At 42.6% G+C, this 20,421-nt stretch overlaps 2 protein-coding genes and 1 long non-coding RNA gene across 3 annotated transcripts; 1 reads left to right on the top strand and 2 right to left on the bottom strand.

Moving 5' to 3' along the window:
• Positions 1 to 137: 137 nt before the first annotated feature.
• Positions 138 to 4,424, bottom strand: thnsl2 (threonine synthase-like 2). Its single transcript, XM_020640034.3, has 8 exons — positions 4,202 to 4,424; positions 3,873 to 4,067; positions 3,556 to 3,708; positions 3,210 to 3,455; positions 2,484 to 2,632; positions 1,174 to 1,299; positions 930 to 1,084; positions 138 to 625 (listed from the first exon to the last, which is right to left on the bottom strand). Exons 1-8 carry the CDS (start codon positions 4,422 to 4,424, stop codon positions 400 to 402), a joined length of 1,473 nt encoding a protein of 490 aa, XP_020495690.1. The 3' UTR covers positions 138 to 399.
• Position 4,425: 1 nt separating this feature from the next.
• LOC136183237 (uncharacterized) lies at positions 4,426 to 6,691 on the top strand. The gene is made up of 2 exons (XR_010669065.1): positions 4,426 to 4,810; positions 5,162 to 6,691. It is a non-coding gene; the product is annotated as an uncharacterized lncRNA (long non-coding RNA).
• A 306-nt stretch (positions 6,692 to 6,997) lies between these two features.
• On the bottom strand, positions 6,998 to 18,605 carry tbc1d13 (TBC1 domain family, member 13). Its single transcript, XM_020640014.3, has 12 exons — positions 18,466 to 18,605; positions 17,337 to 17,410; positions 17,200 to 17,240; positions 15,489 to 15,550; positions 14,694 to 14,793; positions 13,806 to 13,888; positions 13,005 to 13,164; positions 12,631 to 12,841; positions 12,376 to 12,539; positions 11,481 to 11,641; positions 11,332 to 11,389; positions 6,998 to 10,556 (listed from the first exon to the last, which is right to left on the bottom strand). Exons 1-12 carry the CDS (start codon positions 18,486 to 18,488, stop codon positions 10,491 to 10,493), a joined length of 1,203 nt encoding a protein of 400 aa, XP_020495670.1. The 5' UTR covers positions 18,489 to 18,605; the 3' UTR covers positions 6,998 to 10,490.
• Between the last annotated feature and the right edge of the window lie 1,816 nt (positions 18,606 to 20,421).

The raw sequence follows: 20,421 nt of genomic DNA on the forward strand, positions 1-20,421 counted from the left end.
CCTCTTTTATAGTCCCCAGAACTGTTTGGTTTCATCATTTAGGTATTAACTATTTAAAAATGACACAAATCCAATTTTTGACAAGAGATTTGGAATCTTTTAAAAACATTTTTGAGACAATTAAACTTCCAGAAGAGTGCATGGTTTCATTGTTTCACATTTATTTACATTTGACTTTAATGATAAAGATGAAACATTGTGAACTGTTGGATGACTGCATAAACAAAAAAGATGGCCTGATTTTACGACACTTAAGACCAAAGTTCAAAAGAGAAGCAACAAGAGAGTCTTTGTCGACCCAGATAAGAATGTGCAGAGATCAAGGACGAGCTGAGAGAGTCACCTGACCTCCCCTTTAAACTCTTCTTCGTCTACTTTTCTAAAGAATAATTTTCTTAATCAGCTGTAGTAAGTCCCGTTGGTTTTCCTCACTGCACTCACAGACTGGATCTGCTCTCTCAGTCTGTGCTCCCAGTCTTTGCACCAGTTCTGGCTCCGCTCCAGGTTCTGGTAACGAGTCGCCAACTTGTCCAATGCCAGCACGGCCTCAGGTAGGTCAAAGGTAAGGCCCGCCCTCTGCACGGCTGTCTGGAACTTGGCTGGAGAAGCCGTCGCGATGTAACACCTGCAACAAGAGATTTAGTAGAAGCTTAAGATCTCTCCCACTTTAAGTCAATTTTTTGACCTCGGGCTAGTGACAGAAACAAAAACTTGAAATGGACAGAAGCACAGAAAGATAATGCTGCAGCCATTGAAGCCTGTTGCACTGCTCCTGTGAAGAGTAATTCCCAAACTATTACTCTTTAAGACCCAAAATTACAAAACAAATTCCTTCTGTAGTTATAGATGCCCTGATTATCTCTGCCATGAAGTCAGATATCTCTGTTTATACAGTAAGTGGTTGAACTGATGGACACAGTATATTCGACCTGTTGATTTGGGCGTCATGAGGACAGTTGTAGTGATGCCAGACAGCCACAGCTGTGTGTGGACACAACACATACTGGTTCTCCTCCCAGCACCTCCTCATGGTCTCCAGGATCCCGTCATCACTCACTGAGCCTGTCGACAAAACCTGTGACAGCTGAAAACAGAAGGAAAGATCAGGACAGGACAATCCTCACAGGGTAGATCTACGGTATATAACCGTCTGGACGTAAAGAGTAACAGTACCAGTTTGTGTTGGTTGGCAGGCAGAGAGTGTCGGTGTGATTGTTGAAACTCCTCCATCATCGTCTTCACTGCAGCGCCGTCTTTCCCCAGCAGCAGCCAGAACACTCGCTCCATGTTGTACGGGTCCTGAAAGAGACCAGAAAAGGGTTTTCTTATACTGCCATGCTATTGTCATGTTTTTTATTGACTGTAGGTGTCGCTATAAGACAACAGCTCAGGTAGAAATTGTAGGAAGTCACTCTCCAGGTGCAGGTGTTGGAAGGGCTAAACGTTTTTCACAGCTCAAGCTGCGAGGTTTGCTGTCATTGTTGACTTCGCTGTGCCTCTGGATTCATAAAGAAAGTTACTGTCAGCCAGCTCATTCCTGGATCAGGTGTCTCAGTAGTTCAGTACTAGACTGACCTCCTTTAACCGGTCCTAAAAAACACAAGTCAAGCACCGAGCATACTTGTGCCCTAATTCAGTGGTTCCCAAAGTGAGGGAGGGGATCCCCTGAGGCGTCGCAAGACACTGGGAGGAGGATCGCGAGATGCCCTCCAAAAACAGATACAAATGTGACATGACCTAAAATTGCATTTTACCCATTATTGTGAAATAGTTCTTAAAGGTCCCATATTATGCTTTTTCTGGTTTTATCTGCTCTTTAGTGTGTTTTCCAAGTGTCCTGTGCATGTTTAGGCACATCTATGTGCAAAAATTCAAAGTCCGCGGAAACGCGGCTTCTCCTACCTCCTCCTGTTAGCTGTAGCATTAGCTGCATGTAACGCTCGGTTCTAGCCCCCCTCGATAAAAAATGTGTCAGTGCGGCATCATTGTCAGTGTGAGATCACTGATCTAAGCCCATTGGCTCGTTGTGGCAAGCCCTGCAGCTCATGTTGAAATTTCCGAGCTGAGTGCTGAACAACTGACCAATAACGACAGAGAGGATCGGCAGACCAATCAGAGCAGACTTGGCCCACGTGGGGTCCAACAGTGTGGGCTCAACAGAGTGCAGCTGACGGACTCAGAGCGTAGAGAGAGCAAGGAGGAGCAGTACATGAAAACAGATGCTTTTTTCAGACTTTATCTATTGTGAACGTACAAAAGTAGGTACATAGATTAAATATACGAACCCCAAAAAGGACATAATATGGGATCTTTAAGTGAGATTTGTGCTGATCGGGGGTAGCATCCACACCCGTTAGATTGGACTCTTGCTCCACCTCGTCCCACTCCCTCATTTTCAATGAGCGAAGAGAAGAGAGAAAAACAGAGAGGAGATGAAAAACTTTCTCCTACCTGTAAACACTTAGGGGATTATTTTTCTGTACCTGGATGTCTATGGCTGGAGCCAAAGTCTGTGTGACGCTAGCCGCCATGGAGAAGTCACCGCTGGTAACCGTCCTGTGCACGATGTCGTTTGAATTCACCATGGCAACCAGCTTCAGGGGCAACCCCATCTGCTTCACTATGAAGCCAGCTGACACACAGACACACACACACAGACACACACACACACACACACAGACACAGACACAGACACAGACACACACACAGACACACACACACACACAGACACACACACAGACACACACACACACACACACACAGACACACAGACACACACACAGACACACACACACACACACACAAACAGACACACACACACACAGACACAGACACAGACACACAGACACACAGACACACACAGACACACACACACACACACACACACACACACACACACACACACACACACACACACACACACACACACACACACAGACAGAGAGAGACTTAAGTCAGTTACTCATCTGAGTCAGAAAATTAGAAGCTGGGGCGTCTGTAGCCTAGCGGTTAGTTTGTGGGCCCCATGTACAGTACAGAGGCTACAGACCCTTAAGCAAGAGCCCGGGTTCAAATCTGACCCGTTGCTCCTTTCCTGCATGTCATTCCCCACTATCTCTCTCTCCAGTTTCCCACTCTGTCCACTGTGCTCTCTACAATAAAGGCATACATTTTTTTTTTTTTAAACGCCAACAAACGACTGAACCCACCTGCGATGTTTCCTGCCCCTCCTGTGGGCACCACCACCTCCAGCTCGGGCAGGTCTCCGTCAGCCTCCTCCGCCTGCTGCTGCACGCCGCTGAGCTGCAGGTAGGCGTAGATGAAGTGAGCGAGCTGGACCATGATTCTGGACCAGTTCACAGAGTTCAGACTCATGAGGCGGTAAGACTTCACCAGATCCTGATCCGCAAACAGACGCCGCAGAGGCTGGTCGATGTCGTCCGAGCTGCCGTCCGCTACGGACACACACAAAAAAAAAAGAAACAACCAGCGAGTGTGAAAAATGGAATACATAGCTTTGTGGTTAAACAGCATCTTTTACTCCTTTAACTTCACCTGCGAACACGTGGACGTTATCCTCCAAACAGGTGATCATGTGTTTCTCCTGAACCGGAGTGATTCGTCCTCGAGGATAAACCACGACCACGTCCAACCCGCACAGACCTTTAGCGCTCTGGATGGCCGAGCCGCCGGTGTCTCCTGACGTTCCTGCAGAGGGGAAAGATGTGACACTCTGCATGCTCCTGATGCTCATGAATGTTATTATTTTACATTTTTAACCTCGAGCCCGACAGAACAAACAGCATGATGTCGGCTTTTCAGTTTCCATTCTTAGCCGGATCTTACATGGAGCCCCAGGTGTTGGTTCTTACCTACAACCACAGTCGCCCTGTGCTTCTCCTTCTGCAGAAAGTAGTTGAGAAAGCGCACGGTGCAGGTCATAGCCAGGTCCTTAAAGGCCAGCGTCTCTCCATGGAAGAGCTCCAGGACTGACAGACCCCCCTTCAACCGGGCGATCTGGACCACCTCAGGCACCGAGAAACCCGACAGAGCTTCACCCACCAAGACTGAGACAGAGGATGGAGGAGAGGGGATTATCTTTTGTTCTTTATTTTGATAATTGTTCTGCCTCGTGTTGTAACTTAATTGTCTTTTTATAACTTTTCTTTGCTCGACTTGTGAACAGGTTTCCTCTGCTCACCCTGCAGGTCGTCTCTGGGGATCAGCTGAGTGGGGATGAACAGCGAGGCGACCTCCACCACCAGCTGGGTGTAATCCAACCCCCTCCATCCTCTCAGGGTCTCCGGGCTGAGCACAGGTACGCTCTCGGGCATGAACATCCCCCCGTCGGGAGCGAAACCTGAAAGCAGAACATCCCGGAAGTCCCACCCACAGACCCCGCCCCGAGTGCTGCAGTAGTGCATCGGACCTGCAACAAAAGAAAGGAGAGCGTTAAACACAGACATGCTCCATGCTCTGTTATAGAGCCCGACCGATTTAGTTTTGCTCTGCCTCTGGTCACTTCCTGTCAGCACCTGTGCTCTGCCTCTGGTCACTTCCTGTCAGCACCTGTGCTCTGCCTCTGGTCACTTCCTGTCAGCACCTATGTGTCCAATCAGACTGAATCTGTTCGTTTGCACTTCCTGACGTTGTTTCCTTCTCTCTAGGTCCTTGTTATGGACGCAATCTAAACTGCTTTGTTCGGTGCACTCATGACTGACAGTGATGAGGACAGAAGCAAGACTCTAAAACAAGACTAACAAGTCAAGAACGAGACCTTATACCTTCACACAGACGTGGCAAACTGCAGGTGTGAGCGGTGTTGTTGCAGCATGCGCCTTGTGTTGTGTAACGCTGTAAAATTGTGTGAATGAATGAAACACTCGACTCCGTCCATCAGTCTGAGCAGCCCTTTCTTTCTGTGCTGTAATAGTTAAGCGGTTGTAATGATGACTCTCCATGAGGTCACAGTCTATACAGTCGATGAACCTTATGACAGCAGCTCTGGGTTTAAGACGCCGTCACACAGACTGTAACACCCCTCTGACATGATAACACAGAGCATACACAACACTTACCTGTGTGTGGTAAAAAGCTTTGAGACACAACTCTTCTCTCTTTAAGTTCTCTAAAAGACGCACGTCTTGTTACTCTCTTCCAGATGGCTCAGCCAGTTTTACTTCGACTCTACAGAGATGAATATTTACGAGCTGTTGATCGCACCGAGGAAGATAAAACTTGAACTTGAACTTTGAAACGACCTCCCCGAGGATAATCCAGGTTACGCACTGTTTGACTGAAGATCTTCTGTGTGTGAACTGGTTCTTTATCTTACAGAACATGTACTTAAAGGTATAGCATGTAGAATTGTATGACAATGTTTACATTCATATATCAAGTAGCTGACATTATTGACAGGCGGAAGCGATGTTACGGTTGGTAGTAAAGGTTTAAAGGGGACATATTATGAAAAATCTGCTTTTACACAGAGAAAAATGCTCCGTTTCAAATGTGCTCTCCTTGTGATGTCACAGTGGGATTCTGGTTAAAAAAAAATCTCCTCCCCTCCCCTGGTATCTCCACCCATGGACTCCACCCCCAGCCGAGAGCAAAACTTTTGGGCAGTTCCTCCATTTTTATTCTCGCTATTAAAGGAGTGACGTCTACAGGGAAAATTCAGGGGGGGCTCATTGCATTTAAAGAGACACACACACCAAAACGGAGCGTTCTGAGAGAGCTGGTTTATACAGGGTCACAAACCTCCTCTGGTGCTTGATTCATGTTATATTTTGACCAAAGCACAGCACAGATGTTTCATTTAGACTGCAGGGGGAGTGTTTGAAAAGGTAGAAAAGGGGGATAATATGTCCTCTTTAAAACCCGCCTCAGCTCCAGCGCTGAAAGTGTTCTGCTTTTGTAATTCTGTTTTCTAAAATGTAAATTTGTCTCAACATTTGTAAAAGTGTTTTGCATTTTGTCAGTTTGTTTTGCTCTTCACAGCCACTGAATTTTGCGGTTACTTTTAAATCCATATCAAATTATATTTCACTAAACATGGCAGATCATGCATCATGCTCATAGACTGTAAATATAACGTAACAACTGATGTAAATGTTGCAACTAGCGAAGCTGCTTATTAACAGAAAAGTGGGACTGATTCTTAGAAACAGAATAGTCTGCTAGTTTTTTTGTTTTTTTTTACATCGGAGTTACATTTCTTACAGCCGCTTCTGTGAAATGTTTTTCCTCTGAGAACACTTTAATTTATTTCATTTTTCAGACTGTGGTGAAATTAAAACAGGTCTTCGTATCACACGGGTCATTTTTGTCGAGTTTGACAGCTACTAGCGCTACTAGCTTACCTTAGACGATGTGACAACAGCTGCAAACCGGCTCTATCACGTCATCCCATTGGCTAAGGAGGATGGTGGGCGGGACTTGTGGTGCGTTCAGGTTCATCAGAACAAAGTGGATGTCGAAAATTACAATCGTTTTAGTTCGTTTTAGACCTCAGTGATGGTTGTTTAGTCTTACAGATAGAGGATTTATTTTAAATAGCCTAATAAACATTTGTTTGATTAAATTAATGCAATATTTTCAGATACATTTCTTTAACTTTCTTTGGTGGAGCATCTAAAAGAGAAGCAAAAATGTTATTGTCTATAAATAAAAAATATTATTATTATGGAAAGATTTTTAAAATGATATAACATGCAACACCACATACTGTATGATTGTCCAATATGGGGGATATTAGTCTTATACTATTTGAATGTAATAACAATTCATCTTCACTCATCCCCATGTTCAGTTATTTTCTGACTGTAATTCATAGAATATTTTACCTTAAAGGTGCACTATGGAGTTTTGATAGAAAAATGTGAAAGCTGGAGAAATTTACAGATTCTGTGGTATATGTTCACCCAGACAGATGTATGAATCCCCGGCTGATTCCAGCGCATTAACAGGCTTAATTACACCAACCGACACAGAGACGTTTCGTTTTTACCATTATTCATTTTAATGCACGTCTGCAAACAAGTAAAAACATATATACAAGTTTTTAACACTGGAGACGATACAAAAATGTGCTTACAAAATTCTGAACCATGCAAATAATTGACATAAGACGTAAAGAGTTAAGTGAACTCCATCCCCCCTAAACACACACGCACACACACGCACAGATAGAAATAAATATACATTAGAAAGAGGAGCATGTGGAAACCATCAGTGAGTAACAGTCCCTCAACAGTAAAACATATTCAACCCAACACGTCTGCAAACAAAATAAAATACCATCAAACGCAAAAATTTGTTTTGGTCTTTGAACACCTCTTCTTTCTTCCTCGACCTCTTTAAAGTGAACAGACGATTATAAGACGCCAAACAAGAAGATTCACTGCACACAAGAGGGCTGAGCTACTTCTTCTTTTCTATTTAAATACATACTCAAACAAACATCGCGTTTCTCCAGCACGGCTCAGTGAGTTTGTAATAAATCAAAAGAAGACGAACTTCAGCCCTCGTGTGTGGTGAATCTTCTCACTTGGTGTTCAAGACGATGCTTCCTGCCATCACATGCACCGAGATGTAAGGACTGACAGTGCCGTGCACGGGACTCCCATGTTTATATGAGAGTATCAAGAACATTTAAAATAGGGTCCGACCGATATTTGGGGAGGAAAAAAAATCTGATACCGAAATATCAGCCGATATCTATCTTTGATCTGTAGAGATAAATAGATATACACATTTATTGTGGTGATCCCTAAAATGCAGTTATCAAACTCTTGTGGAAAAGATTTGTAATGAAGACAAGATGGTCACTCAACTGGAAAGTAACTGAGCATGTACGTACACCACCGCTCGACACTCTGGAGAGTGATGATGCTTGTTGTAATCCATATAGCGCCCTCTGCTGGTGAGTGAAACTCAAATAAAATGCTGTTTGACTGGGGAATAATTCTAGTTATATCGGTGCATATTTGTGATTAAATTAGCCGATACCAGTAGTCACTGGATATGTTGATATCGGCCGAAATTATCGGCTGGCCGATTAATCGATCGGGGTCTAGTAATTAGAGATCGCTATGGTACACTGGTTGATGTTTGGCCTCCTCAAGAAATAAACAGAAACTTTGCTAAAGTGACACACAAACAAATGTTTGCTCCTCTCTGTTAAAGATATAGAGTCAGTCTCTTTGCAGTTAAAGTGTGATAGTTTTATAAAGAGCGATAGGAGTTTGTTAGTGTTTGTTTGAGGCCTAAACTAAGAGCAGGTGATTCAGAGATATTACCATGTGACCTTTGACCTCGAACATGAGCTTTAAACTTTGTGTTTCTCGTTAGTTGCATTTTCAAATCACTCAGGGAGACGAGTTGAACTTTTTAAAAACATAAATCTTACATGGTTTGTTTTGATCTGCTCGTAAATACGGTTCAAACAAAAAGAAATACCTCCTACTGTTTAAGGAACTTTAATACTTCAGTCCCTAATATTTAAAAGGAGCTTTTTACTGATGTTAGTCAGACATGTTTTAGGATTGAAGTCAGATGGAATCGAAAGCCCTGTACAGACCCTTTCAAGCTGCGACTGGTAGATTAAAGTGTATACATTCAAATCTCATCCAGAACACAACGTGCACAACACAAGATGAGTGAAGAAAAGACACGAGAATCAACAGCGTGTGAGGAGCTGTGCTGTCGTTCACACTGAACATTATGAGGCTTAACTAAAGGTTAATCTACACTGTTAACCTCGAGCTAGCTTACCCATTAACTCAAAGTTAACAAGGGTTTTATGTCATTTAAAAAAAACAGCAGCAGCAGGGCCGTGTACAGAGAGAAACAGGATTTAAGCTCAATCATTCATTCTACTTTAGCTTGAGAGTTGGACAAACACTAAGCTTCGTCTTTGGTTAAAAAAAAGAAGAAGAATTAATCAAAGATGTGAGGAGGTTTTTTTCAAGCCAGTGATCAACTTAAGGCAGGGTTGGTTATTTCCTCCAAATCCACTTTGGTTTTGGTTGAAATAGTCTTTAGGTCCTGAAAGAAATTAATAACTCATGTTCTCTGAAAAAGGAACGAAGAAAATCCATCATCTGTATCAGTTGTAAGTCTGTAAAAACTTGGACCAATGTCTGCCACGAGGTACCAATCTGATGAACCAATCAGGCGCCTCCCTGTCTCCCTGCCCGCTCTAGCTCATACTCAAAGCGATGGCGCTCGATGTAAGTGAGGGGGCGTGGCTTTAGAGGGAGCACAGAGAGGGGGGGGGGGGATGTAGATGGCGCACTGAGGGAATGCTACTTTCAAAATCATGCTAGTTTTTGAAAATGACCAACCCTGCCTTTAAGAATACTGCAGGTAAATTAAAGAAGAGAGGGTTGACTCTGATATTAAAAAGGAAACATCGACCTCTTTTGAGGTGTGCCGAGGTCCCGTTCAAAGTTAGAAGAGAAAAAGTCAGATAAATTGGCCGATATCATTCTTGAGAATGGGCTTTTTTGAATGGGTGTGTATGTTAGTTTCCCACAATTTCCCAGTTTGGGATCAATAAAGTATTTCTATTCTATGTGCCTTCTGGAGCTTCTGCAGCCGGCCCTCTAGTGGACACTCGACGAACTGCAGGATTTTACACTTCCTCATTTGCTTCATTTTCCAACACCAGACATTGCCACTTTGTAGTATCTGATCATTAAGCACACATTAGTGACTGTTTCACTACGATTGAGAAAAATGTAAATTCCGGTCAGCGATAACATTCAATGTGAAACGCAGCACAGTTTCCTCTGATAGCTCTGAAACAGTCATGTGTTGTGCTAAAGTATGACGATGTTACGGGACAGAAGACGTGATAGAAATCATGATATCCAGAAGGTCACTCGTACGATATTCAACAGGCGTGGCCCATCACTTCATATTTATTTTATCCAGATGGAGAACCCCGTCTCCTGTTTCACATCATTGAACAGATAAGGCATAAATGTTTCATACAATAAAAACATTCAACTTCTAAAAAATAAAAAAAACCTTTAAGAATAAACATGCACTATTGCTCAACCCAGATAAACATTTTGCTCTTTCTGATGTGAAACGACGTCCCGCTGGGATTTTTTTGTTCAAGTCTTTTCTTCGTAAGGTTGGTAGTGTTGGACTTACGCTTCTCCCTCTCCCTCCGATGTTCAGTGCAAACTTTATGATCTGAGCTAAACAAGTCTCCATGGGAGCGATGGCTGAGAGGAGCTTCCTTTACCCATAATGCATCAGGAAGTGAGCGGCACCTCCTCCTCACTTCCAGGAGGGGGATACCTGCCCACTGGTCGAACACTGAGTTTAAAAGCAGTACGCTGAGTTTCCCCCTCGACACATCTTTCCAGGCTCTTCATCGATAAAGTCCTCCGACGGTGACACCATTGTTTTTTTAATGTTTGAACTCTCACCTACCACGTCTGAGAAGAGGAGGCAGGAGGGGGAGAGGAAACAGGTTACGAGTTATCCCGCATGTCTTTGGCCTTCATCAGGATGGTGTGGACGTCTGAGATGGGGTAATCCTGACACAAAGAAGAAAATAAATTCTCTTTATTGAGACGTTTTTACATCTGCACTTCTAAAAACTTCAAGAAGATTTCAGGAGGACTGACTGCCCCTGAAATCCTCCTGATCTGGTTGTTCACACATGCACCTCACAGCGGGAGGTTCTCCTTAAGGCCCTGACACACCAAGCAGACGCCAAAGAACTAGTGGCTTCTGTCTTGGCCAAAAAGTTGCACTTGAACACACCGCAAAGACTACAGCCGATGGCCAACCACGTCCGTTCTGCACATGTGTGAGAGGAAATACCTCTCCATGCCAGCAGGCGACGGTAGTCCGTTGTTATGATATGAGAAGACCATTTTCACACTGCTGTCGGTCATCACTCGCTTACTAATGGAGAATAATGTCTGATAAAAAGTTGAAAATGGCGCTGGCGTTGTCAGCTCTTGGTCTTTTCGTGGAAAAAGAAAAGAAGAGGCGGAGGAGACAAATAAGGAGAAACCGCACTAATGGGTGAAATTAAGTCAGAGAGAATCTTCTCACCGACCGCTGACGATGATTCAACATGTTGAACCACCCCCTCGCTCGAGGTGAATTCTCCTGATTATATCCTGCTGCGTTCTCACATCAGCTCACTCTGACTTTCTGCTAAAAAAATAATACGAGGGGTCTGGCAGCAGAAAGTACAGATAAAGTCTGAGATAAATTGGCATTCACACATGCAGCTCGCTTACAGCTACAGGAGTAGTTGATACAGAAAATGTTTCATCTTGTAGTATAAGAACAGCTCACCTGTAGTAATCTCATATTGACTGTGAAGTCTCCCGCCATGATCTTATCTTTGATGAGTCTGTGAAGAAGAAACAGAAACCATGACACACATGAGGAAACAGGTTATCGACACTGAAGGAGAAACCTGGAGGAGAGTCTGAAGAACGTACACCAGCATGGCACAGCAGACCAGTATGAGGAAGTGGAATCGGTCCTGGTCTGAGAACAGGGTGTCCCAGATCCGGATGACGTCTGGCAGGAGGAACTCCTGAGATAACAACAAGGTCAGCCAGCGGAACGTGAAATACTGCGGTTTGATCTTCTGCTCTTCCTGTGTGGATAAAAAAGAAAACAGGAGTGTGAAAAATCATGAATATGTTGACAAAGCAGATCGCTTCCTTTAACAGGGCTCCGTCCGTCGTTTTCTCAGGACAGTGGATAGAGTACGGAATCGGGGAGAGAGAGAGACATGCGGGAAGGAGCCTCAGGCCGGAATAGAACCCAGTCTGCCAAATTGGTCTGTACAGATGAGAAAGTGACATGGCGATTTTCTGAGAGCAAAAAATAGCGGACGCAGAGGGTGTTTTAGCACGCTTAGCATGCTTAGCGCTGAAAATGCTGAACTACATTGGTTTTATATTGAAAAATGACGCTGCACTCGTTAATGTCAGTTCTCCCTTATCGACCAATGAAAACAACAAGGGGCCGGACTTCTGATGTCAGCTTTGTCAACAACAATGGTGGAGGAGACGTTGATCTGACTCAAGGTGTCCGTCTTTTCGAAGAGCTGCAGCTGATGTCAGGACAAATCTACTCTACATTGTTTTCATGTTTTTGGGGAATTTAAGCAAACAGTAAACACACAGAGCTATGTTAAACACTCCTAACTGACTTTACAGAGGGAAGCAGAAGTTAAACTTTCGTAACCATAGCAACAATGAGTGCTGGTGAAAAACGGAGGTTGTGGGTGCATCCAGCACAAAAAGTGTGTCTTTTACTGAAACTGACAGTTAATCTTTACGTTAATGTTAAAATACCAAAATCTCTCGCGAGCGAGCTTCTCACCAGCTTGAGATAGAGTTCCAGGTCTTTGTCTTTGAGCATGGAGTACACGCTCTCCATCTTGTAGGTGATGCCGCACTGAGAGTCGTCCAGGCTCTTGATGAAGTTGTCTCTGTTCTCCGACATCAGGTTGGTGAAGCAGAAGAAGGTGTCTGCTTCCGCGTGCTCTACACAGCCAATCACAGAGAGGAGTTCATTATCTCCTGAGCTTTAGAAAACATCTCATATGATCACATTAATAATCGAGCTGTCACCCACCTTTCCATTCGCTGTTTGGATCCGTAGCGAACGTGTAGTAAATGGGCCCGACGATCTCGTTCATGCCTTGGACGTAGGCGATCCCGGGGTTGAGTTTGGCGTAGATGAAGAGGATCCGTTCCACCACCTCCCAGTGAGCTTCACTCCCACTGGGCAGCACCTCGTACTCGTTAGAGGGATACAAGTTCAAAGACTTTCCGGGAGAGCTGACCTGAGGAACAAATTCAGTTCACATATTTTCAGTGAGTGAAGACGATTCGGACTCTTCATGTGGCTGCATGCAGAGCGTTAGATCTTAAATCCCGAGCACAAACATGTAATGCTCTTTAAATCTTTAACTCCTAAACTCCCCACACACATAAACAGCGGCTTACGTTTGTGACTCCACTGCGGTTGCGGTTCACAGTCTGTGCTTTCAGCGTGGTTTGTTCGACTCGTCGACGCAGCGTCTCGTAGTCATTCTGAGGATCCAGGATCAGCTGACACGGGTAGTCTGTGGGACGCTGGAAGAAAGCCATGTCTGGGTACAAACGCCTGCAAACACAAACACACACAGATGTTAACACACTAAACAAAGGTCTCTTATATCTTCTTCTTTTCTTCACTGTAATCCCTTTAAAAGGCTTCAAGGAAGAAAAAGGAAGCCGACTGTGGATTATAATAAACACACTTTGATTATTATAATCCAGTCAGCTTTCCTTTTTTACACACTCAAACTACTAAAGACAAAATATGGAACTGTAGGTTCCATATGGCTTCTTTTTTTTTTTTTTTTTTTTTTTAAGAGATAGCGCAACATTGGTGTCCCAGTCTGTGAATTCCTGTTGCTTTTCCGCATAGACACACAGTCAGAAATGCACACGCACACACAGCGCTGTGCTCCCCCACTGAAACCGTCTCGCCTCTGTTGCTACCTCTGAAGATGGTACAGACTAGAGGGGGGGATCACTTTGCCCTCCACGACATTCAGATTGAAGGCGAGGCATCACAGGGGGCGTTAATGTCGAGTCTTGGAACGGCAGTCTGAAGAGGGGCTTATGATTGCTGCAAAACTATTACTATAGAGCGATTTGTAAATGTGTGCATCTGTATGTGCACATGTGGATCTGTGGATGCATCTACAACAAACACAGCTCCATAAAAATAGACAAAAATAAACATTTTTAAAGTCCTACCTCACATCCTTGTCTATCTGCAGCAGGATTTCGTTATCTTTGAAGTAGTTGTTCCACCTGCTGTCTGGGTTTGGATTTAAAGGCTGAAAAACATTTGAGGAAACAAAAACACATTCAGTACAGTCACAGTTATGAGGGACTTATTGCAGCTGTGTCAGACATGCAGTTAATCTGTAATCACTTCAACTTTTGATTTAAATCATGGCAAGGAAAAATAAAAATAAAATAGAGGAGAGAACATCTCTCTCTTTGTCAACTACTTCCATAGATCTTTAAAGTTTTTCTTCTCATTTAAATCTATTTTTCCTCAGGACAGATGGACATTGAGAAAGAGTCTTCTTCTTTTGAAACAGGCTACATTTTACTGAAACAACAATAAATACAATGTGTGTATTTGTTTCTATACGAGGTCATAGTGAGTATTTAGGAGTCAAAAAAAAATGTGGTCATTGTTGCTTTTTGGACCGTTGTTTAGCTAACCTCTGCGGGCCCTCCCGTGACCGGACCCCAGAAAGCTTCCCCCCTCACCCCCCCTTACGGTCACCCCTTGGTCCCTGTATGATTTGATTCAAGGCCTCTTGAAGGGAAAACTTGCACAAAGTTATTTCTCTTTCCGGTTTTCCCTTCAGAGCATAGACTGTTGCAGTGGTTGCTCTGAATGTTTTGAAGGTCAAAGAGTGTCTTTAAATGTAATGAAGCAGTCGAGGACTTGAAGTCAAAGTCTTGAGACAATAAAGATCCACTTCTTACTGTTGCACTTTACTCTGTGAGAAACAGTTAAAAGTTTACACACTGAACAGTCGGTTCTGCCAAGTCATACGAATATAAAATTAAACTTCTCCTGCTGTATTTGTCCTGCAGAAATAAAAACAGGGACACTTGACTCACATGGTCCTCCATAGTCACGTCTTCTCTGGAAAGGCCGAGGTTGGCCTTAGCGATCCCCGGCTGGATGATCATTTCTTTTAGAAACTGAGAGTAGACCTCCCTGTGGGAGACACGAGGCAAGAACAGGAGCACCAAGGCAATTCATTCATTAGGAAGTTAACAGAAGAGAAGAAACTTTAAAGGCAGGGTCAGCAGCTTTTCCCTGAAAAATAAAATAAAGACTTGTACAAAGGCAGGTGCCAAACACTGGCGGTTAGCTTGTGCTAGCGTCCACACTACATCCTGCAGTGAGCGTGCACAGCTTCACAAACTCAAATGTTTTATAGGCTTAAAAACATAGAAGTTGAAACGCAATTAGACAAACTGATAACAATATTGCAAGCCAGTTATTCATCAGCACATGATGCTCTCTAGGAGGTCGTGTCAGAGGGTTTTAGAAAACACCATCGGCCTTTCTCTTTTGGTTCCTCTAGAAAATGGAGGAATAACAGTGGCTGGTGTTTAGTCATAGCTTACTTCACTGTGAGAGAGCACCTTAATAAACAGCAGCAGGCCGATGAGTCAGGAATGAAATGGGTTACTAAACAACATTAAGTCTTGTCCTCTGCTACACTGATTAACAGCACCTGATTTCTGTGGTCGCTCAGAGACACAAAGTAAAGTCAAGCAGAGCGACATACAGCCTGTGGCTCTTTTCCTGCATGTCGTTCCCCCTTTTTCTCTCTCCCCAATTTCTGGATCTATCTGTAAATAAAGGCCCAAAAATAATTTAAAAAGTCGACTTGTTCTTCTTACCTTTGCTTTTTGAGGAAAGACTCCCATAACGTTTGATCGAGAGGTAGATAATTCAGAAGGATCTGAAGAGGATTAAAAAAAAGAGTCGCATTAGCCAGGGACGTCACAGCAGTCTGCGTGTTTAGTGCTACAATCAGACCTCTCAGACCTCTCCCAAGTCTCAGGATTGTTACCGATGCATCCCTCAGGCTTCGTGTAGAGCAATCATTCATCGTGGACTAAAAACAACAATCACAGTCAAAAGTTTCCAAATTAACTTCAACCCTGCTCGACCCACCAGCCGGCCAATCATCACCATCTCATCCAATCTGCTGCGTCTGCCACTAAACTTTGTTTCAACTCTGGACGGGTTTAATTTTGTTTTCAGACAGCAGATATGCGAGGCCGAGTAGAGGACATGTCAAGCACTAAGCAGTAAAGACAACACTTTACTATCGTCCTTATTTGGAAGTTACTCAAAGAACTAGCAAGGTAGCAAATCAAAGCAGAATACGTGCAGTTTGAAAATATTGATTTAAACTGTATAAAAGTGTCCTAAAGGGAGACACAGAGTCCTTGTGCTGAACTGTGCCCTGCTTTGTGTGTGTGTGTGTGTGTGTGTGTGTGTGTGTGTGTGTGTGTGTGTGTGTGGGGATGAAAGACCATGTCTACTTAGATTAAAGAGTTCACATTATACTAATAGAATTACTTTTTGTGTCAGACTTTATCTTCATGTCTAGACTCATTTGTTTTAAAACAGACTTGGGAAAGTTAAACAAGAGTTCAGCCTCACAGAAGAACAAATCACATGAGGCGGCAGTAGCTCAGTCTGTTGGGTCGGGTTGGGGGTTGGGACTCAGAGGGTCGGCAGTTAAAGGCCCGGTGCGGACCACAATATAGAAGCTGGCCTTGTTGCTGGAGTAGTCTCTGAGTACTGCTGAAGAGCACTAAACCCCCAACAGCTCTGCATAGCAGCTTCACCCTAAGGGCTCAGGACTGCCGGAGCCGAGACTCAGCGCAGCGGAGCCAGTGGAAGCACACACACTGATTAAAGTGAAAACCTATCAGCTCCACTTCCCTAATGGAGCGGAGACAGACCGAACACGCATCTGTTGGAATTTGGTCGTCACTGTTTGTGCATGTGTGTGATAAGCATCTCTCTCAATTACAAAGTGTAAACTAGGCCTCAGGGTGCTCTTTTAATTCAGTAGTTTCACTCCAACAACTGTGTCAGTGTCTTTATCACGGTCAGGTGAGCATCATGCAGTCCACCAGCTGCCAGAAGAGGACGGGGATGAAAAGTGAAGCCAATTTGGAAAAAAGCTGTTGTTGTTTTCTTCTAATGGCGAGGAGTGGGAAACTCCACCAGCTCGACTCATGTCTGTAAGAAAGCAATCACTCTACTTCTCCGATGATTTATTCCCGTCAGTTTGAGCCACCCTGGATCACTGCGGGGGAAATTCCTTCACCGTGACAGCCCTAAACACGCAGTCTTATAAATAAGTTTGGGGGTGTCATCATCTCTGCAAACAGTTAAGTCACAAGATCACTTCTCTCTGAATGACGAGCAAACATCAAGCGGAAACAAACAGCAACGTTGTGCAGCTTTGAGGATTTACTGAATCTCACTTTGAACAAAGCAGGAGTAAATATAAAAGTAAAAAGAAGAAGAAGAAATCAAGAAGGCCAAAACATCATCAGAAGTGTGGAAAGAGAACAGAAGCAGACTTACTTTCCAGCAAAGTGCTCGTATGCCTCCTTCAAACGGGACTCCTGAGTGGAAGAAACAAAAAGGAAGTTCACATATCAACGATCAAATATCTACAATCCTTCAATCAGAATAAAAGAACATCAAGGTGTGAAACCTACCATTGAAGCAGAGTTCCCTTAGCGTCTTCAAATTGATGTTTTCTTCACTCAAGGCCACTTTGAACTCCTGTATCCTGAAATCAGAGAAAAGGCGATGTGAGAAGTGATAAACATCATTAAGGCGGGACCAAATAAATCAAAAAACTTATTTTATAGGGACCACCTTCGCCTCATTTCTATTTACAGTCCCGTTTATTATAACCAGGAGGATGGGAGACATTGAAGGAAAATAAACCATCTTCAATCAATAAATTATTCTAAGTGTTTACATGTAATAAGCAGGAGAGGTGCCAGGTCACTTCCCTAGTAATGCCAATGTGCCCTTGAGCAAGGCACCAAACCTCTAACATCTCTCCAGAAATACATGACCACAGGTCCTGTTTGTGTAAGTCAGGTCCCTGTGTGTGAGAAGCGTGTCTCCCAATAACAGAGTGTAAACCAGAGATAAAAAAAAGTTTAACCATAATCAAAATACATAATAAAAAATAAAACAGGATGAATAAAGTATGTGAAAAAAAGAATTACGTGATCCACGTGATGTCGTAAAATCAATGAGTCAACCAAAATAATCGTGATTAGGAGTTTTGTCCTAAAGGTAAACATGAGCAGAGGAAATAAATGTAATTACACTTAATTAATATGACAATGAGCCCAGCATCATGCTAACACGCTAATCAGTCACGGCTAATTAACAGTCTGAAAAACAATGTTAGGGGAATAACTTGGCATTAGTTTGCATGTTGACACAAACGCGCTGTCAGCACTAACTGGACGATAGCGTTAGCTGATAGTTAGCATGTTAGCATGTTAGCATGTTCAGGATGTGTGATGTGTCAGCTGATGTGCTAACTGGGAGCTAGCATAGCTACTGAAAACGCTAATATTGATTAAACATTTCGCTAACAACATGAGGGTTCGCTTTTATGACGTTTACTGTGCATTTTGCAAAATAAAAATAGAATATATAAAAAGTGTGATTTTGCAAATGTTGTTAAAAGTTAGCTTGTGTTTGGCTAGCTGAAAACGCTGAAGTTTCTCTGTTAGCATGCTAACCAGCTAGCTAGCTGTTGATACGACTGTCCGCGTGCACTGCACATCGTGTGAAAACACAGGTGTAAATGTGTCTCACCTGTTTCTGTACGCAGTAGACATGTCTGCACCGGCGGAGGTGTACTCCTTCAACTGTTTCCAATGAGGAATGAATTACTGGGCAGGGGGAAGTCCTCCTTTCACTTCCGTCTACACCACAACACTGTGTGGGCTCGCGCGCACACACACATACACACATATGCACATTTACACACACACACACACACACACACACACACACACACACACACACACACACACACACACACACGCACAAGGAAACACACGCACAGCAGTGAGTGGGTTCAAATAATACAAATTGTCCTAAACATGGTGTTCCAGCTTTACCTCCACGATGATTCAGTGTTTTTTGTCATCACATTAAGAACATACTAATAATAGATAATAACATTAGTTCATTATGGATTAATTCCATAGAAACATTGTGAAAGGCAAAGGTCTTAATCGAGTAAACATCATGTTGTTTTAAATTTACATGAAAGCAGTTAGAGTAACATTTATGTTTGGACTTCGTTATAATAACTTCATCTTCATTCATGAATTAATTACATAGTTTGACGTTTTTAATTTATTATTGTGTCATACATACATTTATATTTAGGCTATGTATGTATGTTATAATCTTTATTTACAAAAATATGTGTGTGTGTGTATTAGGAATGGGGGGGGGGTTATTTCATCATCACAAAGACCGAAAAATACATATTCTATTTTGAATCTTAGTTGAACAAGTTTTTGATTTTAAAAAAAGACATACGTTTATATTGTAATGGTACAGACGTATGAAAACAAAAATAAACACTAAACATCAGACTATCTTTTCTTCTTGACCGCCTTCTGGGACAAAAATAGCAAATTAAACACATTAAACACCAGTCTATGCTCATCTGGCCTCAACAACATTTCAGGTTCTTGACGAGCTAGCCTATTTCATGACAACAATAACTCTCTAAGGTCATCCTATGAATGTGTTTTTGTCAATATAGTAATTCATATAAATATTTAATCATGGCTGCCACACCGGGCACTATAACCACTCTTTATGTTTTTATGTTTTAATGTCGGTGAATCAGCTGAATGTTTCAGTTTGTCTGATAAGGTGTCATACCTACTGACTGCCGCTAGAGGGCAGACATGTTTTGAGAATATAAAAAGACAGTGATGTATTCTGTTTCTGTCCCTTCTCTTGCAAATAACTTTTCCAGAAACACAAAATTCATCAGGTAAAGAAATTAAAAAGTTAAATTTCTAATGAAAACATTTTGCAGGTGAATACATTTTATTACAGTGATCATCATCCGGCCCCCCTAAGCTTCCCATCCTGCCCCCAGAATATAATAAAATTAAGAACATGTGAGGAGGAAAAATATGTTGTGATATTAAGGTTATCTTTTTTTAATCCATAAAGCTATTAAAGCAAAAAACAATTCAGTATGAAATATTTATTACCAGGAATGATATTTGATCTGTTTTACAGAAATCCACCTGTGAACTATTAATGCCAAATATTCCACTAGGAGTTAGTGAGCTACAAGCTCCAAAAAGCTGTGCTTGCTGCTGCACTGAATTTGCACGTAATAGTGCTGAAGCTGAAAACATCTTTTATGACTGAAATGTGCCTTATCCTGTCTACATTTAAGACTGAGGACAAACTGGTATAGTTCTCATTTTGCATTTGGTTTTATTGTCTCACATGCTATTTTTTATCTGACGTCATTTAGCATTGGTATTTTATCTTAAAAACACAGAGTCTGTCAAAGAAAAAGCTGGCCCTTGTACAAATGTAGTTGATTACCTTTGGTTTATTAGATGCAATAAGACACGATGTAGAAGTTCTTTCTGGTTTTTTCTTGCAGATGAAATTGTCCTCTGATTCACCTGAACACAAGAAAATGAAGATATGGGTCCTTTACAGTAGTTCTGAACCTGCAAGTCATTGTAGCTTTTAAAAGCAGGTTTAATGATTGATAATATT

The sequence above is a fragment of the Labrus bergylta genome, chromosome 17 (assembly GCF_963930695.1).
Source record: "Labrus bergylta chromosome 17, fLabBer1.1, whole genome shotgun sequence".
NCBI classification, from domain to species: domain Eukaryota; kingdom Metazoa; phylum Chordata; class Actinopteri; order Labriformes; family Labridae; genus Labrus; species Labrus bergylta.

What these genes read in the sequence shown, in the direction of transcription:
- thnsl2 (XM_020640034.3), bottom strand. Translation starts at nt 4,424, where the DNA reads ATGCACTACTGCAGCACTCGGGGCGGGGTCTGTGGGTGGGACTTCCGG. An exon ending in CCCCAGAGACGACCTGCAGG is followed by an intron (nt 4,068 to 4,201) that starts GTGAGCAGAGGA and finishes CCTCTGTCTCAG; the next exon opens with TCTTGGTGGGTGAAGCTCTG. An exon ending in CAGGGCGACTGTGGTTGTAG is followed by an intron (nt 3,709 to 3,872) that starts GTAAGAACCAAC and finishes TCCCCTCTGCAG; the next exon opens with GAACGTCAGGAGACACCGGC.
- tbc1d13 (XM_020640014.3), bottom strand. Translation starts at nt 18,488, where the DNA reads ATGTCTACTGCGTACAGAAACAG. An exon ending in TCTTTCCTCAAAAAGCAAAG is followed by an intron (nt 14,794 to 15,488) that starts GTAAGAAGAACA and finishes TGTCTCCCACAG; the next exon opens with GGAGGTCTACTCTCAGTTTC. An exon ending in TCAATATGAGATTACTACAG is followed by an intron (nt 10,557 to 11,331) that starts GTGAGCTGTTCT and finishes TCTTTGTGTCAG; the next exon opens with GATTACCCCATCTCAGACGT.